A 24,645-nucleotide genomic window follows, 5' to 3' on the forward strand; every position below is an offset into this window, starting at 1 on the left:
CATATTCATCTACAGGGGTTTCTGCAGGTGCGTTGCCGACTTTTTGAGATGGAGTTACACTCTCTTCTTGAAGACACTCAAGTTGTAGCCATTAGGAAATGTCGCTGCGGGGAGGCTAACCATAATTTGGTAGTACGTGGTAAGTGCGTTTTTACACGAGTACAGAGCGTTTTTCTCGTAACTGTAAACAGTTACAGTTACAGAGCGTTTTTCTCGTAACTGTAAACAGTAAGACGCTAACAGTAAACAGAAAAACGCTCTGTACTCGTACGCCAAAGATCTAAGTGATCTATTTATTGTCTTCAATAAAGTTTTAGTGTGAATGGTTTTAGTTGAATTTGACAATTTAATTGTCAAAGAGAGCTATTATTTGTCTATGATAATATGTCAATGTCAAAAATTTAGACATCTGACATATGCCCAAAATGTCATTATCAGATGTAAATTAATTTGAATGAACATTTTATTATTTGCAGAATCTCCACACATGTATTATTTATTCAGTACCAGGCTGTGCAATCTTAGAACATTTTACCGTGCAACTGGGCGAAAGTAATGATACCAAATTGAAAGAGCACCGTCATCTAGTGACAAGTCCTACAGTGAATGCCTTTTTAATTTTGTTGTATTATAAAACCATGTATTTCCGGTTTGTAGATACAGATGGCGCTTGTTGCTGTTAGCCGACTAAGTTGAAAGTACGGTTTTAGTTCATTACAGCTGTAGTGACGAAGTGACCATTTTATTCTTGAATCATTATAATCCGTATGGTGGATGCTAAATGTTACCATTCAAAAAAAAAAAAAATTTTAGTAGTTTTATGTTATCATCATTGTATATATTTTGAGATATAGTTTAAACAAATAAATTATAAAAACTGCCATAATTTTAATTTAATTTAAAACAGTAAAAACTTGATCTAAATAATTAACAAAATTCGCGTCGTAGTAGTTATTTTGTACTTTTTACTTGCAGTAATGAAACAAGCTGTCAACAATCAATGGCGGTCTGTCTGTCGTTAGTGCCGGTTGTTTTTGTTGATAAATTCATCAATTTATAACCTAGTGCTTCTCCGAATCTCCGTAATTCTTCAAGTTGAGCCACTGCTCCTTGGGTTTACGTCGAGTGTTTTCATCAAACTAGTGCTTCTCCGTGAATTCGTTGAGTTGAGCCCTTGCTCCTCACGATTAGCGTCGAGTGTTTGTTCTAGTATTTTTCGAGATAGAGACTCTGAGACTATAGTGCTTCTAAGTGACATTACCATGTCTAGTAAACGTTGTTGTGTTCCTCAGTGTGTGGAAGTCGAAGGTACGTAACCAGACTGTTTCAAACCTGATACCAAACCAGTTCATACGCCCTGTCTTTGCACTGGTGCAATTTGAAAGTAAAACATGGCCTTTTGAAAGTAATGCGCGTACAGACAGGCTTATTTCAATACTCAATACATTTATTGCATTCCACAATGTGAACATGAGGTGTGGCCCTGACGAGCATAACAACCCACTGACCAAGGGCTCTTATAAATATTTGTTTCAAGCTCATGTATTATTATTTTTGCATTACATGAGCTTGAAACTTCTCTGGACGTCATTATTTTTTATTAAGAAAGGGGGTTTATTAAGAAAGTGGGGTATGTACATAGAAATATGCCTGCAACATAATATAATGAAAAGTACACAAATAGTCTCTATGCATTTAAACTGTCTTAAAGATAAATATAATGGAGAAGATGCTCTTAAAAATAATAATTGAAGTAATTCTATATCATAGGTCTGTCACAAGTTTTTTTTCTATAAATGTAATGCTTAAACTCCTTTTTTGCAGGCTCTTACAGAGTTCTTCATTGGTTTCCAAACCCTGATAAGGACATTGCTCGTTTCCGAACATGGGTTCATGCTATTGGAGGAGAAATTTTGAGTCTGAGCAATGAAAATATTTATAAACTTCGTCGAGTTTGTCATGCTCATTTCGAAGAGAAATATTGTTGCCGTTACAACAAAATTTCTAACATAGCTGTTCCAACATTACATATGCCAGGTTGGTAAACTATGTAGCTATATAATTGTCTATTAAATCTATAGTAGCTAAGTATATATTTTAGTAGCTATAGGCTTTTAATGTGTCATAATAATTATGGCACCTTATGTTATTGTCATAATATAACATTAAATTGAAAATAAATGTTGCATGTATTGTATCTAGTAAAACATTACTATAATTTAGAAAGTTTCATCAGAATTAACCTGTTCATTTCAGGAAATTTGAATTAGAATTTGGAATGGAAGATAATATTTATTACCCTTAGGATTTAGAGATATTATTCAGTTTGTTCTTGAATTAATTCAATGTGTTATTCAACATTATTTTTTACAACAGAGAGGTTGTTTCTTTCGTTTCTACACTTTGGTAGAAACAAAACGAGATTTTGAACTTATTAAAATTGTCTATATTATTTTTGCAGGACCTTTATCAAAATTTATCTGCACTGATAGAAAACCATTGAGGGAAGTTGAAAATTTACCTTCTACTTCAAAAGGTCAGTACCTACACCTAAACTTCACATAAAGGTGCTAACACAGCAGTTGTGTAATGAAAATGAAACATTCTATAATCTTATAGAATGTTTCATAACACTTGTTGTCTGAAAGTTTCAAGTTGTTTTGTGAGAAAATCTTCAAAAGTATGTAAATTGTAACAAAATATTGTCATGTTACACAATGTTTTATAACATTATAACTGATGTGTCAACACTTCAAGAAGATTTAAGGAGATAATGTTACTTAGCATGTCTATTTTACACTTGTAATTTGACCAGAACTGCTACAGTGACTGAAATAATGCTCAGCCAAAGTAATACTATGTATTCGTAAGTGCATATATTATTTTTGCATGTTTTGTTTTACTATAACCTCTACAACTTTTAACCCAGCTGGTAATAACTTGGTTTAAGCCCATGCTATCAGTTCCTGGCTACCTAGTTAGCCAAGCAAAAGCAATACATGCAAAAAAATATGTATTTCTTAGCCATACACTTCAATTTTGATTTAAAGTAACTATCTGAATAAGTTTTTCTATAAATTGGCATTTAAAGGATAAATGCCTGTTATATATATATCGGTCCCTACACACAAACTGACAGAAAAGTTGATGTTTACAGGAAAGCATTTTTAATTTTCAAACTGCTCTAAGAATTATTTTAAGAGCAGATATATATTTAATTTAATGCAAATTTATTTCATGCAACAGCAAGCAGGAACATAAAATTCATTTATAACAATTTTCCTATTGTGTTTGTTTCAGGACCACTATCACTTCAAGATTCCCAAAAACCATTAAAAGAAAATGAAGCACCAGCACCAGGTTGGTATCTAAATATAATCCAAATTTTTCTTACTATTTAGCTAATTGCAAATTTTAGGTTTTACTATACATATAACAGTTCAGCAGCAAAAACACATTATGCAAAAATATTATAAAAGTACATAATTATATAGTTTTAAAACTATAAACTTACTTAATTATAACTTTCGTTTTCCAGCTACTGTTGAACCTGATACAGTTGTTGAGAATCTTGAAATACAAGAATACAAATTGGAGGATAAATATGGTGAGTGGCCCTTACTTAAATTTTAAAGAAAAAAGAAATAGAAACCTAAAGATAGAGTACTATGTTCATTTCCACTGCCTTTATCTTTCACTCTACAACTCTTAATGGTTGAAGCCATGGGGCACAGCAGTGTTTATACATTTGATCTGCTGGACAGTACTTCTGTTTAAATAATTTCTTTAATATAATAATAGCTAAGGTAGCATGTTTTTAAAAGCTTAATTTTATTTGCAGGTCCAAACACTGCTAAAAAAGTAGTGACTCATAAGAAAATGACCAAAAATGAGCGATCCTTATACCAAAAATTGGTAAACATTAGGATTAAGTTATCGAAGTGTCGGAACAGAGCACAGAAACAATCCCTGCAATTAAAAGCAGCCAAAAATTTTATGAAGAATAGCAACTTTATAGCTACTATTAACAATATGCCAAGTGCTGCTAAACTTTTAACCATGTTGCAGTTTAGAGAGTCTAAAAAGAAAGAAAAAGGCAGAAGATTTTCTACTGAAGAAAAAATATTGGCTTTGGCAATGCTGAAGCAAAGCCCCAAAGGCTATCGATTTCTGCGAAGAATGTTGGTTTTGCCTTCACAGCAAATACTAAATACATTTTTAAACCAGCCTAAATAGTCCAATCAACGGGGCTTAAGTTACCAAAACCCTCCCGCCTATGTAATTTGGCATTGATAAAATTAGGGGATATTATTACCATTTCTTTATTAATGTTAGTTATTTTTTAAGTTGTTTGTTACTGATTGTTGAAAAATCCTCACAGTGATTCGTATATAATTATACTTTCTGTATAATTATATACGAATGTACTACCTACTTAGTATAGTTATTTATATGAATCCAACTCTTTTAAATTGTAGACAATGAAATTCTAATTTCACTTTCACGCTGTAACTTCTACTGAACTATCAGTCTTATTTTATATAAAAGAGAATTATCAAGAATGCATTAATAATAAACAAAGCTATGTAATCAGGATATTAAAATACAATTAATAACAATAATTAGCAGACCTTATTGTTCAGTAAAAGTAATAACGCATAAATGAAATTTGGAAGTTTCTCTGAAATCGAAAAATTGTGAGATTCCTTTCGAAATGATACATTCGTACATAATTTAAACAGAACGTGTTTCAGTGTGATCTTTTTTTACTACTAACTTCTTGTAATCTGCACCTAATTTCATCATAAATGCTAAATTTCAAAGGTGGGAGAATTTTTCGGAGTTTTAATTAATATTCTATGATGAGTTGACATAGGACGCTAGTATTCGTCCCATGTCAACTTATCATTCTAAGTTAAGTTGGCAAGATAAAACATAAGATTAATGTATGACCAAAATTGTATCCAAAATTTTTAATTAGTTTTAATCATGTAACTGTTTGTGGTGAGAAATAAACTATTTTGATTATCATAATATATGGTTTTATTTTTTGCATCCTAATTTGAATACAGTTGAGTTTTGTTAATTTATTTATTAATCCGTTAGGTAATTTACTCAGTCAATTTAGTAAACGTATTCTCCATTGACTATGAGTAAATTACGGGATTAATAAATAAATTAACAAAACTTAGTACAAACAAGGCTCAAAGCAGGAATGATAGTAGATCTATAGTTATATACATCGCAGGAAAGTTGCAAGTTTGTAGATACAGATGGCGCTGTCAATCACTTTCCTCCTGAACCCGCCGAGTAAAGCCTCTATACCTATATATAAAAGTACTCTGTGTTCAGTACAGAGCGTGATTAAGGATTTTCGATAAGGTATTTACTTTTGTCAATTTCAAAAGTGATCTCAACATAATATAATGAATTCGTATTTATTTATGCGTCAATTTTTTTGCGTCTTCGTCGTTCATTTCTAATAAAGTTTTATGTAAAAGGAAGAATTACATTCTTGCCGGTAATAACGAGGTTTGTTTTATGTTCGACGTTTCAAATCTTTATTCAGTGAGTTGTCAGGTCACGTTGATGTTAATTTTTTGTTAAATAGGCACTAAACTATATTTTAATGGATATAATATAATTATTATTGTAGACTTTACAATGGAGTATTGTCCGCCAAACGTAACATTGGGTGAAATATGGGTGGACCATGGGATTTCACAATGTTTTATGGAAACAGCTAGTGCAGCCTTTATAGGAGTGTTTCTCCTCATATTTGGTGTTATTCAAATCATTATGTATAAACGGTATGTATTTCCACTTTTAAATCTTTATGTTTGTGTTTGTATTTCATCTAAAATTGATGTTCTTTTATGAATAAAAAATAGTTTACCTAACAATAGAGTTCACAGTATCTTACAATTGCTCTCTTTTTACTCCTTTATTTGTAGAGCAAAATTTTTTTTACTAAGTACCCCAAAATGAATTTCTAACAACTCATGTAGGTACATAGTCAATATAATTTTTTGGCATATAATTGTAACAGAATATGTATAAAAACAGAATTTGCAAACATATGATTGATATCTTGATTGGATAGGGTATCATTCAAACGTGAGTTTAATGTTATCACACATGATGTTTATTTGTTCATACTGCGGTCATCAATATGATACCTGTTTCACAACATTTAGAAATTGATGTTGCATATATACTGAATTGTACAAATTTAAAATTATTAGTTATTTAATTTTTACAGAAAAGTATATTTATTTAAAAGTTTTATATATATACATATGACCTTGAACAGAATATTTGAATCACAAATTAAATCAAGTTGCCAACTGCCAATTTTTTTTTTTGTAATGCTTGTTTTAATAAAAATCTAATAATATTCATAATATGTAAAATATGAATAAGAAACCAAAATTGTTATTCACTAAATGTGATAATTATTATTTATGTAGTTACCTGGTCACACAATATTTGTTTAATTTACATTTTTATAAATTGTCTTATATTATTATGTATGTGAAGTTATGATATACAATTTGTTTACAGCTATGCCACTGAAGTTATGGATGTTCGGTCATCAAAATTGTTTCTAGTTCAACTATTTTTCACATTATTTGTGCCAGTACTAGCTGTGATAAGGTTTCTGCTTCAGGCCTTTATGTTTGAAGGAGGACACATCTATGGATATATGGTATGTACTTACTAGATTAGAGCAACATTGTATTACTTATTTAGTCCAGCTTGTCATATAGTTTACTTTTTTCAGTAAAATTATTATAAGATTAAGTAACTAACTACATCAAATTATTATATAATGAACATGAACAATAATATAAAAGTAGATAAGGTGCATGTTAATATAACATATTGATAAGTTATGACTTATGATTCAGTATAGCTTATATTTTATTTTAGGTAGTGTCACTTATCAAACTATCTGTTTATAATAACTAGAAATTGGTATTACTTACGACACTTTTAAATCAGAAACAACTTAACCAATTTTGAATTTTAATGATGTGATTTGTTAGATTTGTTCCTGCTTGTATTAGGATTATAATAAAAATAAAAAATAATAATATCTGGACAGATCCAGTGCAGGCAGCTAGTTACTATCTAATAAGATCTGCCCTAAGAGATTTCAAAAAACATATCTGGTCAATATAATTAATTAGTGATAGCAATAAACTACAGCACGCGCCACTATACCGGAATTATTTATGGTAATACAATGTTGGCAGCTGTGTCGAAATGGCGCGAAACCGGGTTACATTAGTAGAGAATATTCAAATGGAACCTGCTTATAATTTTTTTATTTATCCATTTCTTTATCGCGTATCTGTGTTTGAATAGTTCATGTTTTACAACATCGATAGTATCTTTTTTTTTTCTATTAATGAATTATAATAATTTTAATTAATTATTAAGATGTTCATATTGCTGAAAAGCACAGAATATAAAGGAAAAATATTTTTAGGAATTACCTACATATTCACAACATTGTAATCATTTTTCACACTTGTTCTAATGTACATCAATTGAATATTTACCTTCCTAAAAAACACAAAATCTATAACTACTATAATTATTATTTCAGTAAAAGGTTTTTTTTATTCATAATACAATACGAACTAAATCCGTTACTATGTAACAGAACAACATCTATACATACATATAATAAATCTGTAGAAGGGTCAATTCTGCACATTGAAAATATTGAAAAAATAAATAGCAGGGGGTGTTACTGGATCGATACTAAACCCAAATATGTGATTAAAAAAATTTTTGTCTGTCTGTCTGTATGTTCAGGCATCACGTGAAAACTAACGGTTCGATTTGGATGAAATTTGGTATAATTATACCTTATTATCCTGGGCATAAAATAGGATACTTTTTATCCCGGAAAAATACGTAGAAAAAAATAAATCTTAATTTTTCCGCGCGGACGGAGTCGCGGGCGGAAGCTAGTAAGGAATAAATACGTTGATTACCTTGGCATTTTATAGTGCACATATAAACAGTTGATCAAGAATTTAAACGTTTTTATATTCTACCCGTATTAATATCTCCATGCGGTGTTTATTATGCTATTTTTTATCTCTTAGATTTTTTTCTAGTAATTACTGCATTTATACGAGTAGAATTATTAATAAAAAAATTATCACAAAATTTAATAATTGACATATTCTTCAATGGTACATTCACACATTTTTGCAAATAGTGAGGTAAATAAAAAATACGCATATTTAAACAGTGCACTCGTTATTCGCCTTGAGATTTGCGAATTTGTGTTGCCGGTTCGTAGACCGGTTTTTCGTACGTAATCAGACGGAAGACGAATTTGTGAACAGTGGTTTGCTGCGACATTCGTATACGAATGTTTCGTCGAACATATCGGCGATAAGCGAACAAGAATGTGTAAATATATCATAAAAACAATATAAAATTATCTGAACTACAAACGTTAAATGACTGATAACCACCGATTTAATCAAAATGGGTTCTCATACAATTTTTCAATGCTTTTTTGCAATTAGCTGATGAGTGCACCAGACTCCCCTTGATTTATTATTATACCTACTTAAATAATAAGAACCTAGTCCTTATTTGTAAGCCTACTTTTGTCTCAGATAATAAATCCCAATTTAAGCATCATCAATCTTTCAGATCGTAGCGTTGGTGGTGAATCTTATAGTTTTTCCGCTGTCAGCGTACTTGGCGTCGCTTGAGAGGCGATTTTTGTTGCCTTCAGTGCCGCCGAGGGGACATGGATTCGTTTTGCTCGTATTTTGGGCTTTGATATTCGTGTCCGAGAACTTATCGTTCTTAAATCTTAATAAGGAAGGATGGTGGTGGCATCTAAAGAAGTATGTACCTACAAAGATGATATGATATATCTTTTCAGCATTTATTAATTTCTCTAAATTTTCTAATTTATAATTTCAGCCTCCAAGATCGCTTGGAAATGGCATTATTCGTAGGGAGATATGTGTCTTGTATGATCATGTTCATATTGGGAATGAAGGCTCCAGGTATTATGCACCAGTTCGAATATCTTGAGGGAGAAGATGGTAATAGAAGGAACTTACTTCCAAGGGTAAGGAAATATTATATTTGTGTAGGTACTTGAATTGTAATAAATAGGATGTGATAAGCATTTTGAATTATTAATGTTGGCAGTGATCATAGAGTTAGCTATAATAATATGGTCTAAGATCCGAATATAAGTCGAAATGCAACGGCGTGATAATAGAATGAGAGCAATTTTATAATAAATTTAGTGTATTAAAAAATGGATTAAAATGGGTTGACTGGGAAAATCCTGGACAGGACATTTTTAATGAATTAAAAAAAAAAACATTTTTTTTAATTAATTGCAGTATCAACATAATAAAAAAAAAATTATAATAGACTTAATTAAAGTATGAAACCTACAGAATGTGCAGTCATAGTCGTTTTCTAATATTTACCGGGATAAACGGCTAGGTTGGCAGGTATAAACAGGTATGTCGGTACCAGTTACTTTCACTTGATAGGATGATGAAAAAAAAAATATGTCAGCGCTGTTTTATTACAAAACTGTTTTACATATTATCTCGATAGGGTAGACTGGGTACGATTGAAACAAAGGACGGTTGAAACAACACGAATATCTCGCAAACCGTTGGTGGGGGGGTTAGGGGTCCAAGGGGAAAATGAAGCGCACAACTGTTCTAAACACGAACCACAATGTTGCGTCGATCTCCGCGCGCTTCAGCTGATTTTATAAGACCCTATTGTGTTTTTATGACCAAAAGTAAGTATTTTTGCTTGAAGATTTTTCCAATTATTGGCGTATCTATTTTAGTGACAGTATTAAGTGTGCGTTTTTGTTTGAAGTGAATCTTGTGGAATTTGACATTGTGACTAGTTTTTGTGTATCATTGTTGTTACAATTACTATACCTGTATTTTACCTAAAGTAGGAGTTGGGGACGGTTGAAACATTTTTTTTGGGTACGGTTGAAACATTGTTTTAATTATTTTTTGTATTTTTATATGCTAATAGTACGTGTTAAAGAGATTTCGGGAAGATAAATATACTTTTCAAAGTACAAAGACGTGTATGAGGAAGTGAAAACCGGAAATCATTGCGAAAAGTGGCAGAGAAGCACAATTATTCGCTTCTAAGGTAAATTCGAATGCGAGATGACTCTGGCGAGCAAGAAAATAAAAAAATGAGATATAATAGAGGATATAACAACAGAAGGTATAATAATAGAGGGCAAAACCTCAGAAAGTTTACACTTTTCACTGACACACCAGATAAGGAAGAGATAAGAAAAGAGCAAGAATTAATATTGAAACGAACTAGAGCTAAGCAAGTGAAGAAGCGATTGGATTGACGAAAAAGGAAGACATTTGATGGAGGAAAATGTAAAAGTAACATCGAAGAAGCAAAAAATACAAGAAGAGATATCATCAGAAGATGAGGAGTAGGTACTTCTGTCTTGTTTGTATGTCACCATATTTAGAGAGCAGACCTTATTGTAATAGAGTTACTTAATTATTGTTAGATTTAAAATAAACAATCAATAAAACATATTTTAATGCTATATTTTGTATTATTCGCATATTTTTCAACTGACCCCAATCACTGTTTCAACCGCCCCTGGTATGGGGACGGTTGAAACAAATCGGATTTATTTTTTTAATTTGATCTACTATAAAAAATAATAAACATGGAACTAAAATCATAGCGCCTAATAGTAGACAGATACATGCTCTTTTAATTAACATATATTTTTCATAGCTCGGGTTATAAACAGCAAAGTTATGGCCGTTATAAGTGAAATTGTTTCAACCGTACCCAGTCTACCCTACTAGTGATACTCAATACACTAAATTTATTATAAAATTGGTCTCATTCTATTATCACGCCGGCGCCGTTGCATTTCGGCTTATATTCGGATCTTAGACCAATAGAAATATAATCATAAAATATTGTCTAAATTATTATGCACTGATAAATTTTTTATGAGATCACCTAAGTAAAATTCGTGGCAGCATAATACATTATATCCTACCTATTTTTGTAACACTGTCTATGTTATTTTTATCACCGGATTTTTATAATGACATCCATTTTTAGAAGATTTTCGCCAACTGTGACAATGTCATAATATTCAATAGAATTTTTGTAGATATTATTTTATTTATCTAGTTTTAAGATGTCATGTCCATATCAAAATTATTATGGTACTATACAACCTGAAAAATATTTAATCAAAAAGGTATTCCCTACAACGTTGTTTCTACCATTTGTTCATATCTTTAGTTAATTTTAAATTGCGGTATGACAATGTTAATACTTTATCCGGAACTGCAGGTAGTCATTTAATTTTGTGTTCTTCGAAAAAACTTTTTGCATTATTACCTATGTATAATTAATAATTATGATATTAAAACATAATTGGCTTTTTATTACAAACGAGTATATTATAATTTATCAATACCATAATTATTACGCCAGCCACAAGCGATAACACTCTTATTTAATACTTAATAATTCATGCAATGCCTACTAAAAATTGCAAGTAATTTAATTAATCTTTTCACAGGACGAAAATAGATCTACGTTTCGGAATGTTTTTAGCAAATTACGAACACTTTTACCTTTCCTTTGGCCAAAGAAGAGTCTTTGGTTGCAAATCTATGTGCTTATATGTATTTTGGCTCTAATTGCTGGAAGAGTAATCAATTTGTATGTTCCCATCTATAATAAACTTATCGGTGAGTAATTCTTCGATTGTTCAGTATCTATTACTTCACGCGAATCTATTTATATTTATGTAAATGTATCTATTGTCAAGGATAATGATCTCTGTTGTATCAATTATCAAACTGTATCCATAATTTAAACAATGCGAAGTTTAATTCGTTCATTATACTGTAATTGCTATAGAGCATAATCAACTATAAGAAACCAAAACTCAAGACCACTTGAACTCAATACATACCTCACAATCCAAAAAAACATTATCTTTATAAGTAATTTCGTAGGTCGATTCTTTACATAGGCACGTAAAATAGCAAGGGGTTATCGCATTATCGTATTGGTCATTTATCTTAGTGCTTGTACGTTAGGAATAGTCGGGGTCAGGTGTATCTTTCACAAAAAAAACGGTTTTATCAAAACCGTCTGACCTTCATAATCGGGAGAAACGTGTTTGGCACGCGGTTTTATACTTTAGAATGTGGTGAATACTTTTTCTCCTCTGTTCGCTGTATCGATCCTTTTTGGAAGTGAAAATGGCAAGAGTTCGAGTTAATTTGGTTTAAGAAATTTTAGTTGAAATCACTCAGGTATTTTTGATGATATACATCGTGCTCTGGCTGATTTACCGAATATTTAATAAAAGTTTCTATGGATTAATTGATATCATATAATTGTGTACCTAGATGATGTAAGGTATTCAAATATTTGATGTACATACAAAAAACTTGATGTTATCACTCTAAAAATGTATGAAACACAAAAATCAATAAAAAACAATTGTATCTCGAGAATACGTTATGCCAGCGATTGGGTTTTATGATAATATTAAATTAATTTATATTATGATTTTTACTATTACAATTTATGCAAAAAAAACATCCGATTTTTTAAGATGTAATTAATCTTAATCTTAATCTTAATATATATAAATCTCGTGTCACAATGTTTGTCCTCAATGGACTCCTAAACCACTTAACCGATTATAATAAAATTCGCACACAATGTGCAGTTCGATCCAACTTGAGAGATAGTATAGTTTAAATCTCAAATCGTTTTAGAGAAAGCGGGCGAAGCCGCGGGCAGTAAGCTAGTATATTATATAAATCTCGTGTCACAATGTTTGTCTTCAATGGACTCCTAAACCACATAACCGATTATAATAAAATTCGCACATCATGTGCAGTTCGATCCAACTTGAGAGATAGGATAGTTTAAATTTCAAATCGTTTTAGAGAAAGCGGGCGAAGCCGCGGGCGGTAAGCTAGTATTGTTGGATATAAAATCAATTGATTTCAAAACAATATATTGAGTAGATATTATATGCTAATTAGCAAATTTATGATAAGAGAAAATTATAAATACGTATTCCAGTAACAATATTTTAAAGTAACAGGAAAAGATTCGCGAATATTGATATTCTTACAGTAGTGTTTTAATAGTAGGTGACCTTGGTGTAATATATTTCAGACATTATGTAATGTGTATCGAGTTTGTAAATCAACTTTATTTAGTAACTAGCGATCCGCCCCAGCTTCGCCCGTGATGCATGTTAACGTTTTCTCTCCATAAGAACCATCCTCGGTACTTTAAGAGGGATTAGGCGATCAGCGAAAATTCAACTATTCGCGCCTGAGGTGAGGGGTGATGGGGTCCGCGTTTAGTATGGAATCAACGTGTTGAAACTAAAAATCTTACTTATTTTTATCAAAAAGTGAATGAAAATAATATTTAGTATTTTCTAAATTTAAAACAGTCACGAAATAAAGAAGGTATTTGTGACCTATGTAATTGTGATTTTATACGAATTATTATCGTAAAATACGATTGTTGTAATTAGCATTTATATGATATTTTAGAGGTAATTTCAGGAATTTTTTTTTCGAGCAAAATTTATCCAATCGTGTTTTTGAAACAGTCACCCATCACACATACGTTCTGTAATACATATTAGAAATTTCAGTGCGAAAAACTTCAATATTTTCAATTTATAGCGCATAGATAACAGTCCATTTTGCCGTTTTCACCTACTAAGGGCCCTTAAGGAACGAACGGCATATTATGATATATTATGTAGTTAGATATAACTTACAGATTATGTACCTAATATTGACATGATTTTAAAAGAGCAACTATGGAGTTTCTTGAAGGTTCTTCTCTATAGATACTGCTTTCCGAATCGGTGGTAAATGTTAAAAATACTTATGTAATGACGATTCGAAAGTGCTACTAAAAGTAGTCTAATTGAATAAATAAATGTTTGAGTTTGAGTTTTGAACGTTATTCTTACCTAATACTTACTAGTTACTTCCATTGTACAATTTAAAAAAATAATAGTATTATTCAGTGCCGGATTAGCCACGTAGCAAGAGTAGCAAATGCTACGGGCCCCGCGACTCGAGGGGCCCCGCGGTCTAATACCTGTCTGACCGTAAAAAAAATATCAATTTATAATACACGTACCGTAAAAAAAAATACACGTACCTACCACGAGAAACGTTGGTATCAAAATCTACAACAATAAATTAAAATTTTACCACGTTTCTACAATTGAGCGCTGGCTACACCAAAAGTTGTGTTGTACTGCTTGCACTGCGCTACACGCATGTTGGTAGCACGGCAAAACTAACAGGGGAATCCCCTGATATTGTCATCGAACGAGCTAGTCGTAACAACCCGATCAAATAAAATAGTATCCTATCGACTATCAAACCTTAGATTACAAAATAAAAGGCAGATGGAGCATGACAATCATCCATCGCCCTTGTCAAAGAAAATATGAAATCAAAAACGAATACGAACCTCCGCCAGTGCTATAGCGATTATAGTGTTATGCAATACGTCAAAAGGGGTTTGCTATTTTAGTAAAAAATGCTATCTTGTGATATTAAAACGCTGTAAAATTTGTTCCCGAAAACAAACAAAAAGATAAATAATCGTTTTACAGGTTCTCTGTAGATTATTTGGCTTTTTTAATTTTGTATATGTCGTGGTCATATCGTAGATTTGATCATTTCATGATATGAGTGGCCATTTCACGATATGCGACCATTTCGTGAAATGGCCACACATATCATGAAATGATCAAATCTACGATATGACCACGACATATACAAATAATAATTTTACACATACGAATACAAAACTTCAACGTAGGTATGCTTCTAGTATTTTGAAAATGAATTTGCCATTTTTATGGGTAAAACGGTAAAATGGTTAAAAGATCTTCGAGGCAGTGCTGTTGGATTTTTCGATCGTGAATGTGATTATTTGTATAGTGCAATAAAGGTTCATGATCATTATAAGATAATTTTAATAAGCATAATACTTTTTTTTTTGTTACTTTTATATAGCTTAAAAACGTCAGAGTCGTTTTCGCCCGCGATTTAATTCATTTGAACTCCGTGATGGATATGACAAAATTATTATTATTCAGGAATTATATTTATTTATTATCCAGTAAAGCAGCTGACAATGTGGATGTCGTAAGGTGTCACTGAAAATCAGTGTTAAGCTTTTATGCCTCAGGTATCCTTTTGTTTTATTTAATACCCTTTAACTGGAGAAACTATAGCAAACGAAGGGCCTCTTGACAGAATTTGCTACAGGCCCCGCGCTGGCTTAATCCGGCACTGGTATTATTCGAAATCTAATAATAATCTGTTAATAAAACACGTGGAAAGAACAACCTCAATGAGTTATTATTAATGCAGACGCCCATTTAAATTCAGCCTGTCTCTTTTTTGATTTCTGGTTTCAATGAAACAAAACCAGTTATTATAAATAAGCAAATTAACTACATTTTTTCAATTTGAATTTAGTCAATTTAGTAATACATCTAAATAAAGAATTATTATGTGTACCAAATTTATTTACTTATACGATACGTTGTGTACAATAACTTTTTTGAGAATTTTTTATAATAATAATATTTAAAGAAGTCTATTAATACAATCTTAATATATATAAATCTCGTGTCACAATGTTTGTCCTCAATGGACTCCTAAACCACTTAACCGATTATAATAAAATTCGCACACCATGTGCAGTTCGATCCAACTTGAGAGATAGGATAGTTTAAACATGTAGGTACCACGGACGAAGCCGGGACGAACCACTAGTAATATATATGTAGTACATAATTATGTAGGGAAACGATAAGAATTGGGAAAAAAATAGGTTAGGAATTATGAATATAACCGACAATGTACGCTTGTAGTGTTTCTGAAGGTTCGTATCCGTCCGTATTATATTGCATGAAGGTATTTAGCAGGATTTAGGTCACACTTGGTTTGTTGTGGTATCAAATCATCGTAAAAACCGATGTTTTTAGTCTTAGTTACTTATTTTTGTTATATCTAAAGTCTTGATATATATTGGTGGATAGTGGATATATATTGGTTCTTTACTTAATACATTCTATTCTTGACATTTTTTTTGTATAGCAAAATATGTACACCTTACAACATACCACCATGTATTATATTTACATTTCCTTGAGGTACTTACTACATTGTTTCGTATTTTTTTGCGAATACTGTTCAAAACTTTATCATAATAAGCAATACTTATCCTTGGTCAGGGTGTTTTATTTATCTAAGCAAAATTCATCCATATCTTCATATATGTAAATCCCATTGGGATTTCGCTTTCTTATTGTAATATATTACGACATTAATATAAACAATTCTCCCAGTGAATAGTCTATCAATACCGCCCCTCGAGTTTCGATGGGACCTGGTGGTGATTTACGTGCTCTTTAAGTTCCTGCAAGGCGGTGGTACTGGAGGTATGGGCTTCCTGAACAACCTACGATCGTTCCTATGGATTAGGGTACAGCAGTACACTACTAGAGAGTTACAGGTAAGATTTGGTTTAATTCTTTATATTATTTTTACGTAAAATTTTGGTAGCTATTAGCAATTGTGATAACTTTGATAGAGCAAGCTTTAACGATTACCCGTTCTATAATTTAAGTCAATTTTAACATTTTATTCATTTAAGTAGGTTTTTCCTACAGAAGTTTGAATTTTGAATTACCAACAAATAACAATTTGGTTGATGGTCTTATTTATTCAATATCTTCGACCTCCAAATTTTTTCTATATCCTACATGAAAGTAAAGTCTATGTATATGAATAGAACATTAAACGATCACATCACGACTCCCAAATATTACATTATCTGTATAAAAATTAACAAACTGACATTGTTCCAGTTAGAGTTATTCAGGCACCTCCACGACCTGCCTCTCAAATGGCACTTGTCTCGCAAGACGGGAGAGGTTCTGCGAGTTATGGATAGAGGAACGGATTCCATAGACAACTTATTGTCGTATATTCTGTTCTCTATTACACCAACGTTGGTGGACATTATGGTGGCTGTGGTGTACTTTGTGTCCCAGTATAATGTGTGGTTCGGTGTTATTGTCTTCTCTACTATGCTGCTTTATATACGTAAGTTATCTGCTGTAGTAGTGTTGATTAAAGTAATTAAATATTTATTACGCGGAATAAGATTTATAGGAATTATGTTTTGCAAAGCAAGTATTAAATCAAGAATAGTACATATTTTAATAAAAAAAAATCTTGAAAATCGCAATTTACCAACCAGCGAACTATAGAACATGGCTATTCTAATAGCAAAATATCAAAATCCTGCATAAGCAGTAAGCACCCTTTGAATGTTCAATTTTATTTCATGAATTACTGAATACTTATATATTACTAACTTCCGCCCACGGCTTTGTACGTGCATCCCCGTTTTTCCCCGTTCCCGCAAGAATTTCGGGAAATCCTTTCTTAGGGGATGCCTCCGTCCTAACATCTACCTGCATGCCAAATTTCAGCCCGATACGTCCAGTGGTTTGGGCTGTGCATTGATAGATCACTATATCAGTCACCTTTGAGTTTTATATATATAGATAAAAGATAAATTTCGCTGCTAATAAATAAATCCTAATTTTCAGTTGCGACAATCGCGGTAACGGAATGGCGGACGAAATTCCAAAGGCGTATGAATCTAGCTGACAACGAACAAAAGGCTCGGTCCGTAGATTCACTTCTAAATTACGAAACAGTGAAATACTATGGAGCTGAATCATATGAAGTTGTCTCTTATAAGGATGCTATTGTACATTATCAGGTAAAGTACCTTAGGGACGTTTGTTTGGTTGTCTATAGATCACTTAGAAATGGTTGAATAGACCTAGAAATGGTTGAATAGACCTGTGTGAAAACAAGTTTTTATTCCTTGCAATACATAAGGTCTACTCGATACTTTTATGTTGGTTCTTCATAGTTGATTACTGATTATACAAATTAAAGTAAATAAAAAATACAATCAAGCGAACTTTACAATTTCGCTGAATGTTGACAAAAAAAAAATTGCGTAGGTTAAAAAAAATACAAAAATTGAAGTATTTGTTTTTTCTCAGAACTAATAACAAATATATCTATTTCAGAAAGAAGAATTCAAATCGTTGCTTACCTTGAACATTCTGAACACAATGCAGAACATTATCATATGCACTGGTAAGTGTATAAAAATGTAAATATACAAGTCGATAAATTAACTGCACATAATAATTGTCATTTATCTTAACAATTATTGTAATGCAATTTGTTACCTCACATAGCACATTACATATTAAGTGATTAAGATATTTGTTTACAAACATTTATGAAATGTCTATTTTAAGATCTATTTAATTACTGCATTGTTTATCTATACTTCTATACTAATATTATAAAGAGGAAAGGTTTGTATGTATGTATGTATGGTTTTCACGCATAAACTACTGGACCGATTTTGATGAAATTTGGGAGCAGACAATATTTAGACACTGAGAAAGAACATAGGCTACCTTTTATTGCCAAATATGTACCACGGGTGAAGCCGGGGCGGACCGCTAGTTTATTAATACACTTGTTAGGTATTTATTTCGTAATATCGTACCTAATGGATTTTTATTGATGGTATTTGTTGGGTTTTCGTTTATTATGTTTTTGATTATACCGCCTATTTTTCACTTTATTATCTTTTATGTTTTTAATAATGAAATAAACACGTGTAGTAAAATTTTATTTGAAATAATGATTAAACATGTAATTAATAATTTATTATCTTTATTGTCTAGGGAATTTTAAGCAAATATTTTTTTATACTGTATAATGTATTCAATAATCTGAATATAATTTGAATATTATACGGCGTCAAAATACTATTACGACACCATTCATTAGCATAAGTTTGCTATATAATGCGAAATACTGTTTGTATGTCTGAAACGCTATGACGACTAAACCAAATCACTGATTTGGATAAAATTCGAAATGAAAATGGTCGAAGAATCGAGACATAACATTGGCTATCCTTTTATTGAAAAAAAAAATCTCTATGTGAATTATTATTATTATTGTTCTGGATCGTTATTTATATGTTTCTTTTTGCAGGCTTACTGGCTGGCTCATTGTTAGCGGTGTCCATGGTTGTTCGTACATATGAGTTGACGGTCGGTGACTATGTGTTGTTCGCATCCTATATTGTGCAGTTGTATGTACCGTTGAACTGGTTTGGAACTTATTATAGGTGAGTTTTATTGTTGTTTATCTAATTTTTATTACTAGATACATGAGTTAGTCAGTGTGCTACAAAATAAAATGTTTTTATTTACTCGTAATAATACGGTACGAATGCATACGTTGCCATTCATTAATATGTGTATAGCCCGCCCAAAAAAAATTAGTCTACCTTACGTTATGTTTATAACGATACTTTTTTTTACGTATTCATTCATTCGTCATTTCCACGAAATTGACCACCACTACATAGTATAAAACAAAGTCGCTTTATCTGTCCCTATGTCCCTTTGTATGCTTAAATCTTTAAAACTACGCAATGGATTTTGATGCGGTTTTTTTTTTATAGATAGAGTGGTTCTTGAGGAAGGTTTATGTATATAATTTATTAAGTTTTGTACAAAGTGGGCGAAGCCGCGCGCGGAAAGCTAGTATATTATATAACATCTCTAAACCTTCAATAATTATAACACTATTATTAATTTAGGGCGATACAAAAGAACTTCGTGGACATGGAGAACATGTTCGACTTAATGCGAGTGGACTCAGATGTGAAAGACGCGCTCGGTGCCCCGGAGTTGCTCGTGCGTCGCGGTGGCATTGAGTTCAAGCACGTGTCCTTTGGCTATGGACCCGAGAGATTGGTGCTGAATAATATTAGCTTTAAAGTTGCGCCAGGGTCTACTGTTGCGTTGGTAAGTTTTTTAAATAACATAAATTTAGTTTTCAGCCATTTTTATTGTTTGATTTTAAAAATGTATTTACTACCCGTCATTATAAAAATAACGTATTTTTCCTTTCCTATCAACAAAATTATGTTTGGTATATTACTTAAAAAAAAGCTTGCGTACTTGAAATTTGAGGTTATGAAGAAAAAGCAACTTCAATTTCACAAAATAACAATGCGTACAAAAGTGTGTGCTTAATCTATACAGTGCAGAACTAAGGTTAAACTGAGGTTGCGTGCGAACACGTTAACGTAGCGTCAACCAATAGGAAGGCACGATGACGCGTCACAGACGCAAGGACTACTAACTGCCTTCTCAAACATTAAATTTGTTTCTCCAACAGGAGATAGTAGATTTCAAACTTTGACATTTCAGTAGTTGTTAGAACAGTAGATTGTTCAGAAGCACTTATAAAAATTTTCGCGAACGATTATTTATACGAGTTAACTATATGGGCTAAATTAATACCATTTCCATAGGTGGGTCCAAGCGGAGCCGGCAAGTCCACAATTATGCGTCTCCTATTCCGTTTCTACGACGTGAACGAGGGCGCGGTGCTGGTGGACGGGCAGGACGTGCGCACGGTCACGCAGGCCTCGCTGCGGGCCAACGTCGGCGTCGTGCCGCAGGACACCGTGCTCTTCAACAACACAGTGCGGTGAGTGTGCCAGCTCGGTGTGTAGTTTTTAAGCTATTGCATAGCTTCTATCGCGGGCCTTGAGCGCGGGGACCGAATCGAGAAATGCCGTAACGAAAAACCTCACGCTCCCAACTCCAACGGGCTGGGAGGCGTGTCTTTAATTACGCATATAGTGAAACTGAAATTTCGAAGAAAAAAGATTAGAGAGAATATTTTTGGTTTTAACTCCGAACTTGTAACTCCCCTATGCATTTTAGATAATCAATTGCATTTGTCCATTTTTATACTGCAATTTCTCGAATGTATTTTAAAAATATGTTTTTTTGTCAGGTACAATATCCAGTATGGAAGATTGGGCGCTTCCTCAGCGGACATCATAGCGGCGGCGAAGAATGCTGACATTCACGACAGAATACTTACATTCCCTGATGCATATGATACACAGGTAATCATTTTTAACTAATACTAAAGCAAGCTTATTATAAATATAATTTATCTTATATTGTAGAGTCTAGTAGATAGATATATGACTTGAAACTATTGTAACGAAAGCTTTGAAATTTTTTCCTCGAATTGGACTTGCAATGCTACAATACTTAAGTGTTTAATTTGAGGTCAAGACTTTCATTTATATATTTTTGTAGTGCCATTATTTTATAGTGCGCATTTGTATATACATTATCGTTTATAAATAAGTAATTATTATGATTATACATATTTCTGACATACAATATAATTCTGACAGGTTGGCGAACGTGGTCTACGTTTGAGTGGTGGTGAAAAGCAAAGAATAGCTATAGCTCGAACGTTGCTCAAAGATCCAGCTATTGTGCTGTTGGACGAAGCCACGTCAGCGCTCGACACCAATACGGAGAGGAATATTCAGGTCAGATTATTTAATATTATTATATACTAGGTTTCCGCCCGCGGCTTCGCCCGCGCAGTCAAAGAAAAACCCGCATATTTCCCGTTCCCGTGGGATTTCCGGGATCGAGTCATTTTCCCGGGATAAAAAGTAGCCTATGTCCTTTCTCGGGTATCAAAATATCTCCATACCAAATTTCATGAAAATTGGTTCAGTAGTTTAGGCGTGATTGAGTAACAGACAGACAGACAGAGTTACTTTCGCATTTATAATATTAGTATGGATATATTTTTTAATTACCATTGAGTGACATTTTCTATCATAAATAAGATTTTTAGAAATGTAACTTAAGTATGTACAGTTCTAATGCAAGTTTTCTTTGTCCCAATAATTTTCCATAATAAATATTAATATCATTACAATCCATAATATTTATATTTATTGATTTTATAATTTTTATTACAGGCGGCTTTATCACGTGTGTGTGCAAATCGTACTACATTAATAATAGCGCACAGATTGTCAACTATAATCCACGCAGATGAAATTTTAGTACTTAAAGATGGGGAAATTATTGAGAGAGGAAAGTAAGTACCCTCAACTTATAGCTATTATTTTACATATTGAACAAATATCATTTAAAATTGTGTTAAATACCTATATGAAAAATCGTATCATATATTTTTATATGAAATACCATACAACGATTATTCATCAATTTTTGAATTTTGCATTTGATTATTACACTACTATTTGAAACTACACTAATATTTGAAACGGCTAAAATATGCTACACATTCTCAGACAAAACATCATAACTTATTAATTACAAGCTTTCCACCCGCGGCATCGCTCGCGCAGTCAAAGAAAAACCCGCTTAGTTCCCGTTCCCGTGGGATTTCCGGGATAAAACTTATCCTTTGTCCTTTCTCGGGTATCAAAATATCTCTATATCAATTTTCATGCAAATTGGTTGAGTAGTTAAGGCGTGATTGAGTAACAGACAGACAGACAGAGTTACTTTCACATTTATAATAGATAGGGAGGCGAAGAGGGGAATTTTCTGTAATACTCGAGCGTGGCAGTTTAAGATATGAGAGATACCTTAGACCTAATAGAACAACCTTGTTAACTATTTAGCTCTATATGTAGTGACGCGCGCCTCAGATTAGTAAAAAAAAAATCGATAGTCTGAAATACTCGAGCGCGTCAGATTAAGATATTGGGGGTTGATTTTAATCTGACCATAAGTCCTTGACGCCGCCGAGTTATAGGGTCGCGAACTTGTAAAAAAAAACGTTAATCCGGCATTCTCGAGCGCGATTTTTTTTATTTTTATTTTGAATATAAAAAAAAAATAAAAAATAAAATATATAATCTAAAGCTTACTAAAAATACAAAATCTGCCGGTTTCCGCATGACCGGAAGTCTGGAGGAGCCAATTCTTCTTCCGAAAAACGCGTTGCAGCATATAAGTCGCGAACTTTACTTTTACAAAAAAAATAAACAAAAAAGGTCATTTTATTTTACAAAAAAAGGTCTCTTTTCATTTTTGTCCAAAGTTTTTACTTGAAGCATCATAAAAACTCAAACTCCCGGTTTTTTGAGTATATCTCGAAAACTGAGGGTGTTAAGAAAAATTGATATGAAATAACGATGATTGAAAAAAAGAAACCCACAAACCTTTTTCGGTCAGAGAGAACCCACCTACATTTTTGTCAGATTAAGAAAATATGCTTTCAAGATACCGAGATAAACCTCCCCTATGAAAATCTGACGCGCTCGAGTATTTCAAAAGGACTTTTTTTTCTGCATTTTCAAAAATTCATCGTAACTTATCGTCATGCCGTAATCGTCAGTTTTTTTAAGGGGATCTTCCTTGGGGCCTACTTAACACCCCTTCCGAAAATCTGACGCGCTCGAGTAAATTTTTTTCTTGTGCATATTTGACGAATTTATATGCCTAGCCCCACCACGCAAACCGGCAGATTAGTATACCGTTGTTATCAGACGCACTTGGGGCAAACGTAGTATGAATATCTGACGCGCTCGAGAATGCCCAAGTAACTGTTTTTTTTTACATTTTTGAAAATCCGTACACGCCAAACCCACCGCTAAAATGGTTTTTACCATAGAAGCTTTTCTTTTCGAAATTATTTTCTCTTTCGATTTTGATAAGTCTCGACGACGCCGTTGAATTACGCCATTTAGCTACCTCGCCTCCCTATCTATAATATTAGTATGGATTTATTAATTCCTACGTCTACTTTATGACAGCTGGTTTTATCGTGACATAGAATTTAATTCCCTTATAAACGAATGTAAATGTTTCCTGTTCGTCAGAAATTTTGTCTGATATCTGTTATAGAGTAAAATAAAAAACTTAATTTCCAGCCACGAACTGCTACTAGCGCAAGGCGGTTTTTACGCATCAATGTGGCAACAACAACTCGAAGCGAGAAACAACAACGGCAACGGGAACAACAATGACAACAACGCTGACGGTCAGAACAACAACAACAATAGGGCGCCGCAAGTCAACGGTTACGCTATGACGGGCCACGGTCACGGTCATGGTCACGGTCACGGTCACTAGCTGGAAATGGAATAGATTAGAAGTGGTACGAATGTTTCTTTTAGAATAGGGTTGTAGGGAAGCGATATTTCGTTGATGCATCTAGAAGAGAAGGACTAAAAGATTATTCTGTTTTTTTTTTTTTTTATTTAATTTTATATACTATGCGCATGAATGTGGTACATGTATTAAACCACTTGCTCGCACACGTTTTTGCGGTATACATTAATCTATATTTAGAATAGTAGCATGTAATAATATGTACACTTGTATAATATACACGCTGGAGTATCTTGTTGACTCTTATTACCTTTGCAATAAAGTCTAAAATTATTCTACCAATAAGACACATAAAGTATCGCTTCTCTTTTTCCTTATATTTCCTAGATATGTACCATTAGGATCTTGTTATTGTTTATGTCTATATAAGTTGGTATACATTTTTTATTAGCTCCAAAGCTATCGTTTATAGAAAATTTGTATGG

The 24,645-nt window shown here is 32.5% G+C and overlaps 2 protein-coding genes across 4 annotated transcripts; both read left to right on the top strand.

Annotated features, from left to right (window-relative positions):
- The first annotated feature begins 420 nt into the window (after positions 1-420).
- Positions 421-24,314, top strand: LOC123695964 (ATP-binding cassette sub-family B member 6). 3 transcript variants are annotated; one of them, XM_045641915.1, is made up of 18 exons: positions 421-499; positions 5,348-5,382; positions 5,657-5,810; positions 6,565-6,709; positions 8,686-8,885; positions 8,965-9,115; positions 11,618-11,789; positions 16,469-16,635; positions 16,991-17,228; positions 17,741-17,916; positions 18,236-18,305; positions 19,227-19,362; positions 19,840-20,047; positions 20,560-20,738; positions 21,051-21,165; positions 21,466-21,606; positions 22,051-22,172; positions 23,980-24,314. In XM_045641915.1, exons 3-18 carry the CDS (start codon positions 5,665-5,667, stop codon positions 24,179-24,181), a joined length of 2,568 nt encoding a protein of 855 aa, XP_045497871.1. In that variant the 5' UTR covers positions 421-499; positions 5,348-5,382; positions 5,657-5,664; the 3' UTR covers positions 24,182-24,314. The 3 variants fall into 3 exon arrangements, with proteins under 3 accessions (XP_045497871.1, XP_045497872.1, XP_045497873.1); XM_045641916.1 differs by lacking the exons at positions 421-499; positions 5,348-5,382 and adding an exon at positions 5,401-5,568; XM_045641917.1 differs by lacking the exons at positions 421-499; positions 5,348-5,382 and adding an exon at positions 5,401-5,532.
- On the top strand, positions 514-4,236 carry LOC123696230. Its single transcript, XM_045642302.1, has 6 exons — positions 514-1,308; positions 1,825-2,037; positions 2,462-2,536; positions 3,301-3,360; positions 3,539-3,607; positions 3,842-4,236. The coding sequence occupies exons 1-6, from the start codon at positions 1,263-1,265 to the stop codon at positions 4,234-4,236; spliced, it is 858 nt and encodes a 285-aa protein (XP_045498258.1). The 5' UTR covers positions 514-1,262.
- Positions 24,315-24,645: the final 331 nt, after the last annotated feature.

This window comes from Colias croceus, chromosome 12 (assembly GCF_905220415.1).
Source record: "Colias croceus chromosome 12, ilColCroc2.1".
Taxonomy (NCBI): Eukaryota; Metazoa; Arthropoda; class Insecta; order Lepidoptera; family Pieridae; genus Colias; species Colias croceus.

Bases quoted from the DNA above. Each gene is read 5' to 3' on its own strand.
- LOC123696230 (XM_045642302.1), top strand. From the start codon at position 1,263: ATGTCTAGTAAACGTTGTTGTGTTCCTCAGTGTGTGGAAGTCGAAG. The intron at 1,309-1,824 runs GTACGTAACCAG...CCTTTTTTGCAG, and splicing joins TCAGTGTGTGGAAGTCGAAG to GCTCTTACAGAGTTCTTCAT. The intron at 3,608-3,841 runs GTGAGTGGCCCT...TTTTATTTGCAG, and splicing joins CAAATTGGAGGATAAATATG to GTCCAAACACTGCTAAAAAA.
- LOC123695964 (XM_045641915.1), top strand. From the start codon at position 5,665: ATGGAGTATTGTCCGCCAAACGTAACATTGGGTGAAATATGGGTGGAC. The intron at 5,811-6,564 runs GTATGTATTTCC...ATTTGTTTACAG, and splicing joins CAAATCATTATGTATAAACG to CTATGCCACTGAAGTTATGG. The intron at 8,886-8,964 runs GTATGTACCTAC...TTATAATTTCAG, and splicing joins TGGTGGTGGCATCTAAAGAA to CCTCCAAGATCGCTTGGAAA.